Source organism: Brachyistius frenatus, unplaced genomic scaffold (genome assembly GCF_029030835.1).
Source record: "Brachyistius frenatus isolate BFR_SWC_R1_liver_20210118 unplaced genomic scaffold, ASM2903083v1 Contig_263, whole genome shotgun sequence".
Taxonomy (NCBI): domain Eukaryota; kingdom Metazoa; phylum Chordata; class Actinopteri; family Embiotocidae; genus Brachyistius; species Brachyistius frenatus.
In genome coordinates this window covers 413,122-421,954 of record NW_027210862.1, presented here as the reverse complement: position 1 = coordinate 421,954, position 8,833 = coordinate 413,122, and the positions used below count along the sequence as shown (strand labels likewise).

At 39.6% G+C, this 8,833-nt stretch overlaps 1 protein-coding gene and 1 long non-coding RNA gene across 3 annotated transcripts; one reads left to right on the top strand and one right to left on the bottom strand.

Moving 5' to 3' along the window:
- Positions 1-946: 946 nt before the first annotated feature.
- Positions 947-3,966, top strand: LOC138634472 (uncharacterized). Its single transcript, XR_011311976.1, has 3 exons — positions 947-1,065; positions 2,194-2,312; positions 3,780-3,966. It is a non-coding gene; the product is annotated as an uncharacterized lncRNA (long non-coding RNA).
- On the bottom strand, positions 3,577-8,556 carry LOC138634471 (activator of 90 kDa heat shock protein ATPase homolog 1-like). 2 transcript variants are annotated; one of them, XM_069721425.1, is made up of 9 exons: positions 8,340-8,552; positions 7,165-7,355; positions 6,750-6,832; positions 6,537-6,654; positions 5,930-6,021; positions 5,632-5,760; positions 5,325-5,426; positions 5,119-5,170; positions 3,577-4,609 (listed from the first exon to the last, which is right to left on the bottom strand). In XM_069721425.1, the coding sequence occupies exons 1-9, from the start codon at positions 8,417-8,419 to the stop codon at positions 4,437-4,439; spliced, it is 1,020 nt and encodes a 339-aa protein (XP_069577526.1). In that variant the 5' UTR covers positions 8,420-8,552; the 3' UTR covers positions 3,577-4,436. The 2 variants fall into 2 exon arrangements, with proteins under 2 accessions (XP_069577526.1, XP_069577527.1); XM_069721426.1 differs by lacking the exon at positions 5,632-5,760 and having other exon boundaries at positions 8,340-8,556.
- Between the last annotated feature and the right edge of the window lie 277 nt (positions 8,557-8,833).

Here is an 8,833-nt window from a genome sequence, read left to right as displayed (position 1 = left end):
GGGACTTAAATGATCTGTTTTTCTGTGGCAGTGTTTCCTGCTAGATAAGATTAAAGCCCATATTTATTACAGTTTAGAGGTGTTGGGTCACAGTGCACCAAGCAACACTGAGAATGTGCCATTTTCAGGAATGACCAGCATCACAATCACATGAAGACTTTAAATTGTACTTCTTTCCTTGTTTTGCGCTCTAAAATCTCATCATCATGTACAGAACCTCTATCATGCAGCAGATGAATCTGATATAACAACTTATTTCTCACTGTTGACATGGCTTGGGGTTAAATATACAGAGTACAAGGAGAAGACAGTAAAAAAGTAAAATAATAATAGAGTTTTCCTGCTGGTTTGAAGCTTTATTAGTCCTCTAACCTTTGCATTGATTACTGATTAACCTTATCTTTGACCTTTGTGGTCATCAGTGAAACTGGAGTTTTCCAAGCAGAGAAATACTCTGCAGATAATCAGTTTGCAACTGCAAGCAGGTCCAAATGAAAACGTGAACGTGGTCAAATTATGTGGAAAAACAGCAGCTGGCAAGTAAAAGAAGAGTAAAAGTAAAAGCAAAAATAGAATCTGTGACCTGTGATGAACTCAACTGTTGTCTGGATGTACGTATAACTTTGTGTGGATTTATTGATCTTTCTTCTACTTCTACCTAAAAAAAAAACCTAATTATTGAACACAAATAAATGACTTTATTTGGCCCTAAATAAATTGAATTGCTAATAGAATAACTCAACTATTAGGATTGTCAAATTGAAAACATAATGATTCAAAAACTTGCTTACTTTTGAGATTCTTTCAGACATGTTAAACATATGTTTTGTTAATTATCAAACTGCGGGTGTCGTGACGTCATTATCGGGGTCACGGGGATTAAACTCACATCTCAGGTGAATTATTTTTTGTTTTGTTTGGGTCCGTCTTTCTGCTCAAGGTAAACAAATGGACGCAGCAGCGGTTTGCGGTAAAAAAAAAAACAAACATGGAAAATGTGATCGAGCCGCGCGGATTGAAGCGAGCAAAATGCAGAAGAGGAGATACCGCGTACGGTTCCCTCCGGTGAGTGTAAACTTTATTCTGCTCAGTTAAAGCTATTAAAAAAAAAGAAAAAGAAAAAAAGAAAGTCAGATAAAACTACAGATAAACTCACGTATCATGGCGTGTCGGCTATAAGCAACTGCTGCGTTCACGGACTCTCGGACTTAATCTGGTTAATTATCGTGTTGACAATCAATTCAATAATACGGAACTGTTATTTTTTTGTGTGTGTTTTTTTTTGTGATTCTTTGTGTAGTAAACGAGTCACTGGATTATAAAACGGAAGCTCAGCTAACATTTTGTTAAAACTGACGTTGTTTTGGTCGTTAATTATTTGAAATCGGACATATTTTCAGCTCTGTAAATTTATTGAATTTCACCGTGAAAATATCTTTAGGTTATTCATTAGTATTCATTGTTAATGTTGGTCCTAAACCGTCCAGTCGTGTGTTTTAAATTGCTTACTCGTTCCATGATGTACACAATAGAAATACAGTAATAAAACAACAGGCTCTGATATTTTGATTCTGAATCAGAAATTTGCAGCATGTTGTTCTGACTTGATTTCTATTCCTTTTAATAACGTAGCAGCCGTAAAAACACCGTATTTAATCAGTTACATGATAAAAAAACAAAAAAACAAACTGATATGTGTTGCATTCAGGACCACATTGCAAGAATAGGAGTACATGAACCCACCATGTTAACAGTTGTGAAAGCTTTGCTTTTGCTTCCAGAGTCGCATCAAAAAAACAAAAAAAAAAACATGCAGAAGGACTCGGAGGTGGGAAGGATTGCGTTGGCGGTTCCTGTGATCATCTGCATCCTACATGTGTTGTTACGAGCACAATAACAGTATCTTATTCCATCCCCCCCCCCCCGAGACACGCACAGCATGCTGGGAGTTGTAGTCCCTTCGTGTGTCGTTGCGCTTAAATGCTCACCAAGTGATGCATTCACTGCCTGTAGGTCAAACTCGAAGTAAAACACAGTCAACACTGTTCTCCGTCACTATTGAATTTGCCATAAATAAATAAGAATAAGCCGCATGATTAAATTATTAGTATCCTGTATTATTACAGTATCTGTCATTTCTGTTAGTGTAAAATACCCAAAACTCATTATTTTTTTATTATTTTTTTTTTGTAGGAAGCCGTGCATAGAGTCTGAAAAGCTTTTCCCATTTCCTTAAAGACCTGGCAGAGAAAGTCACATCTACGGCAGCCCAGAAGGACAACAGAGGCATGCAGCATCTGGCCGTTATACAGGTAGGGAATGGACATTATTTTAGATGACGAAGAGCATTTCGTACTTTCACGTCTCCTCTGAGCAGCAGTTGGTTTTAGTCCAGTTTCAGGTAAATAAATAAAAAAAAATTAAAAAAAACACCTAGAAAGGCTTTTTATTGTTTAAATTGTGAATATTAAAACAAATTGTGCACCTTAATGTAAATGTCAACAGTTCCTACATTCTTAAACAAAACAAACTGATATTAAAAAGCTTCTTCTTCTTCTTCTCAGCATTATTGATGTCACCTGTTCTTTCTTTCTCGGAAACAAACGGCACGAGATTTCAGTCAAAGAAGCCAAGAGCTGCATGAATCTGTTTGGCTTTGGCAGCTGTTGGGACACTCGGCTTTAAAAAAAAAAAAAAAAAAAAAAAGAAAACACTTTTTGAGTTGCAGCAGCGAGGCAGAAAAAGGAGAAGTTGTTACGGGTTTCTTGACCTCGGGAAAACGCTCCTGCTCGTTTCAGTCAGTAACTCACTTCCTCTTCCTCTCGCAGGAGTCGGAGCTCGACATCTGTTTACGACACGTGTTCCTACGACCGGCGGAAACTGCTGCGAACCGACAGCTGCGCGTCATTTGGGTTTACTTGTTTCTTTCAGCTCTGCTGTTTCGGTCGCCATCTTAGTGTACTATTGCAGGTATAATCAGGGTTAAAGTAGTTTTGGGGGTAAAAAAAACAACAACAACAACAACAAAAAACATTTTATATTTTGTGCTGTTGGATCTTTGCCAGCTAAAATCGTTTTTGTAGTTCATTTTTTTGGCAAATTTTGTTTTTTTGTTTTTGTTTGAAGCAAATGTGTTTTACTTGAATGCCCAGTGAAAGTTTGCGCTGAAGAAAATAATGAATTTAAATTGTGCAGAACATTTTTGTTAATCGAGAAGTTTTGGTTTACTTTTACAGCACATTTTTGTGTTTTGTATATTGTTTTCTGTAGTTTGACTACAGGCGAGATGGAAATGACCGGTTTATTCTGTTTGTTGTTTTTATTCCAACTTTATTAGTTTTTGTTTTCCCATTAAAAGAAATAAAAATGGCCTGAAAATGTGACCTGCAGCGTTTACACCCAAACTAAGTGCTTGTTTTACTGAATAGTGGCCTGTGTGGTTTCTATTTTTTTTTTTAAAGCACTTGTAAATTAATGTTTTAATGACAGAAATCCTATAAAATGAAAATAAGTAACGTGTAAATAAATACGTTCATTTCAAACAGGATGTGAGGAAGTTGAATAAAAACAAATGAAGAGCATACAGGGATTGGTTTATTCCAAGAAACTAATCTTTTTACATCATGATGAGGTGAAATGAGAAATAAGTAGATGTCTTTTGTTTTGAAAAGCTTTTTTTTACTGTAAATTTACATTTCAAAGCCAAATGTAGCAAAAGGTCTCTCTTCAGTTGCTACGCTAGCTACCTGCATAATGAATTGAAACCTTTCCTGTTCTAGGACTGACAAATATCCACGTTCTGGCAGGTTGGAAATGTGCATGAAATCAAGTCTTAACGGAATAACAGAGTTCGGCTCTGACAGACCTCTACGCGTGAATCCAGCAGTCTTTCCTCCATCTGGCAGTTTGGAATGAAACATGCATCTTTGCTGAAAGCATCTTCACTACAGTTACACTGGAAATGAGTAGAATAAGTAAAAAATAAACATTCATTTTCAAAGCACAAAATGTTTTTTTTTTTTTTTTTTTTTCAATTAAAACAAAGCCAACATTTATTTTCTGTTTTAGCTCCTGGTGGTGGAGACCAAATTGCATTAGTGGTTCAATATATCCTTCTTGTCTTTATTCAATCCAGTTTCAGTCCAGAGTCCCAAAGGCAAAGTCCATTTATGCTCCTTTGAACAACTGATCCACATACTGACAGGGGTGTAAAAAAAAAAAAAACCCCCAAAAAACCAAAAGAAAACTCTAGATTTAAATATGTTGAGAAATTAAAATGAAATTTACACATACACAGACAGGTGACAAGTCGGCCTCACTTGTTTAGTCTCTTTCGGTAACTCCTGCTATGACTTTACAATGGGACATTTTTTTGTGCCAGAGAGATCGAAGGACAGAAATGAAAAATCCAAAACAAACACTACGGCAGACCACTTTCAGAAGAGCCGCGCTCCGAAGCCAAAAGTCTGTTTGATGGCCTCAAAGTAGTATCTCTTCCAGCCCTCTTTCGTCAGCTCCTCCTCGCTGTCGGGGACGCCTCGACACTCCACCTTCAGCTCCGTCTCGCTGCTCCGGTCCAAGAAAGTCATCGTGATTGTTGCGTAATGTTCTGTGGAAGAAAAAAAACAACAACACAATCCCAGTTTAGCATCAGCGTCTGAAGTCGTACCAAAAATTATACATCAAACTTCCTGAGTAAAGAACAACATACAGCAAATGGAAAATAAACTCCAGGAGGCGGTTTATGACTTTTTAGTCAAGGACAATTAGTCAATCTCTTACTTATTGTGATGATAATAATAATAATAATAATAATAATCTTCTGGAGAAACAGTATGTTGTTTTATGGAAGAGTTGTTGATCGATTTACAGATTATTTTCTGATATATATTTATGTTTAAAATGTCAAGATTTGGTAAAATTGCATCTTGAATTACCAAAACTAAAATATTTTGTTTCACCAATAATTCCTAAATATTCTCACATTTCTGTGGTAAGAAAAGAAAGAAAACTAAAGTACATAAATGTAATTATGTGCAAAAAGGTCTAAATTCTTTTTTATGGTAGCTGGACAAAAACTGCTGTTAAATATTGAACCAAACACGGACACATACGTACCACAGGGCCAGTTGTTGTACCTCCACTTCATAACTATTTTCTCATCAGGTACCTGGTGGAAAAGAGAATCCATCTCATTCAATTTCATTTGAAGGTCACGGAACAAAATGAACATCAGCATACAGGTGAAATACAAAACCCTGCAAATGTGCACACGAGTCTATTTCTTTTTACTTCACAGTTGAAACTTTGACCGTCGGTCTCACCAGCTCAGTGAATTCCCCGAAAACATTTCCTTCTAGTAGGCGAAACTTTCCGCCCCTCTCTCCGTCCACCGTGGCCGGAGCGTGCGTGAACGCCTGGACCATCTGCATGTCGACGAGATAAGAGCTTCTATCAGACGGCAGAAAACCAAACACCGATATTGACCAAAACAACCTATAACAAGCGTCTGTTGAGCCGTTCTTTCGGGTGTAGTGTCGAAGAGAGTGAAGTTTATTTTGTGGATAGCGGCGCGGGAGCGGAGCCAGAATACTGGAGGGGGGAAAAAAAACAAGAGCAGGTGAAGCTCACCTCCTGGTTGAGGAAGACCCTGTAGAGTTCGGCCGGTGAGGTGAGAAACGTTTCTCTCATGCCGAATTTACAGGTGGGGATCTTGACGCCGGTGTTGATGGGAGCAGCTGTGCTGCCTGAGGAGGAAATCTGTTCCACACGGGAACCAAAGTCTGGTGAGCAAAGAGCTGCTTCACTGCCACAAGAAAAACTGCCGCGTATGCTACTGTAAATATTTCAGGGACGAGAGCGTTTGTCTGAAAATGTAAAAAGAAGCCTGATGGCTGTGGATCTTTGCTCCGTGGCCGTCTGCACGAACCTGAGTTTTATCCGTCTTGGCTTTGGACTGCGATGTGGACTGAAGCTTGGCCATGCCGTTGGCTGTGGGCAGGATCATCCCCTGTGTGAACTCTGCAATAAAAACAAGAACCAAAAAAAACGTCATGAGGTCTTTCTTCAGCATCACGGAAGTCAAAACGTGTTGATATAAATACAAATGAGTTCCACTTAAACAAACGCAAAGAGTGTAGTTCTCAAACTGCACTGGATAATTACCGGAGACGTTTATCCGGATTATTTTACAAACAAATTGAACTATATACAAAGAGACGACAAAGTTCTACAGTTACACAACAATAATGCACATAATTTAATGTTAAGGATTCAGTTTCTACAGGAAAATGCATCTTCTTTTACACAGAAATGAACATTTTCATGAGGAATTTTATATTTAAATGCCAATTCTGCATTTTTTTTTTTTTAATCAGGTAGCTTTATTTACTATAGAGCACTTTTAACTTGTGAGAAACACTCTGACTGCTAATGTAAAAAATAACGCTCCCACACCCGACGCGTTTTACTGACCATTTAAACCCAGAAGACTGATATTAGCAGCATGTCAACTCTTTGAAACCAGTTTAACTTGCCTGTTTTTAAGAAGCCCACGTAGCTTCCCAGCGCTTCCCGGATTTTCTCGGCTCCTTGTGTTTTCATCAGGTCGGTCAGAGGCGTGTCGGGTTCATCTTTGTTCAGCGACACAGAAATCTGGACACAGATGGCAGGACGGGCGTCACTACGGCGCTCCTTCACCACGCGGTCAGTCGGAAGCATTAATATATAAATTCTTTGGTGAAACTTACGTCCAGATCCTCCATGTCGTTTTCATCCGACAGGTTTGGAACGTCAATCGTTCCTGTATATTTGACTCCTGCTTTTGACTGTCCTGGTAAGAACAAAGGGATGAATGTGTCAGCAAACATCCAAAGCCTCTTCAAACCCGTTTCTTATTTTTAGTACTGACAATAACAAAGAGGCAAAGATGTGTTTTTGATCTGCTACTCTGTCGTGTTGAACATTTTTTCTTTTTTAGTTTTTAAGAAGGATTCGGGTCGAAATGTGAAAACACAAGCACCGCAGCACTGTCTTGTCTGTGTTCAGTCAGCAGTGACACGATGAGGTTCACCGTCACTGCCAGCAGACAAATGACCAGTTTTACGGTTGTAATTTTAACCGTACTACCACCTCAAACAAAACAAGCAGTAACCTCAGTCTTACCAGTCCAGGTGGCTTTCAGGACCCATTCATAAAAGAAAATAAGTTTCCCTTTGCGGTTGTTTATCGAGGCCTCTCCTTCCAACTTGCTGACCTCCGTCACCTCGCAGCTCCCCTCGTCGTTCTCCACGCTCAGACCGAGGATCAAAGATTTTAATTTTTCCGACGACCAGTTTGTTGCATCTCGTTCGGTCCTGAAAAGCGGAGCGGAGACCACAGGCGATGAGAAGATGCACATCCCGACAAGGGAAACGACACGGGAGCCACGACACGTGGCATAATCATTTATGTTTACGTGATAAAAGTTGTTGTTATTTTCTCACTCAGACCTCAGTAAAAACAATTCATCTCCATACTGGATTCAGACTTGTTCTTGTGACTACAGGAATATATTTTTTTTTACAAGATTAACCTACTTGACCACAGGAATTAAAAGTGCCATTAAAAGCAACAGTAAAGACACTTCGTGGTGGCCTCATCTTTCAGTCTTTACATCCCAAGAAAGCTGACATTTGCTTAAGGTCAGTACACCCTTTATTTGGTAGTCGAGGCTCAGTAAATACACCTGATTTGATTTTTATTGATGACAAAGTCCCTTTGAGTCTTACAACAACCCTTCAGAAGTCCGCAGACACACTGACGTTACCATGGAGACTAACGTAGTCGCCCTTGGAAACCCCTGTCAAGAACTACTTCCGGTCATCTACTTTAGCAGGAAAAAAAAAAAAAAGACCAGGAGAACCAAACCCGGGTTCATTCATATCCTTCCCTTCATACTTTAAAATTCACAGCAGCGTCCTAAAAAAAATAAATAACTGACTTTATTACAGGCTCTGGAGCGTGTCGCTCCACCGAAACACGTGTGTAAGACACCGTGTTGTGAACCATTACTGACAGCTAACCACCTCAACACATGCTACACGCGATGCTAACTGGAAAAAAAAAATCACCAAAAACTGAAGCTCGGGCATTCTTTCAAATATTTAACTGTACTTCAATACTACTAAACACGCGACCCTCGTGTCCCTCTGCAGACTAAATTAGATTATTATCCGGCCCGCGCAGGTGAATAAAATCCCAAAGGAAGAAGCAGCATCTTCACACTGTCGGAGCTCAATGTGTGGTGTTAGCATTAGCAGGCGAGCAAAGCCTCCAGTGTCCGTTCATCCGTTTCTCACCAGTGCCAGTTATTGACATTAGTCGCATCGGCTCTCTCCTCTACAATCCAACGAGGGTCGCCTTCTCCCCATTTAGCCATCTGGGCTGGCGGGTAATTATAAAAGTCTTTTAAAGTGTAACGTTATATGCAGGGAGCGGGTTCGTCTGCCGGCGACTGTGGCGCTAACACGCTGTTTCTAGAAGCCTCTGGCTGCTGCTGGTTCTTCTTAATGGCTGTCGGAAGACCAGCGGCCAAGGCGCATTACCGCCACCTAGCGGGCTGGAGTGTGACTGGCAGGAAAGAAACCCAAAGAAAACCCCTGAATTCTCCCAATTATTCCCCGAGCTTAATAAACACTGTGTCCCATTAAATATGTCTTTCCAGGCAGATTCATCCCCAATGTGATATTGTGTTTTTTTTTTTCCTTCTTCAGAACAGATGTTATGCACTATACAATTGCAATCCAATAACCACTGTGAATTCAACTTCAACTTCTTTAAAGTCAATCCACCA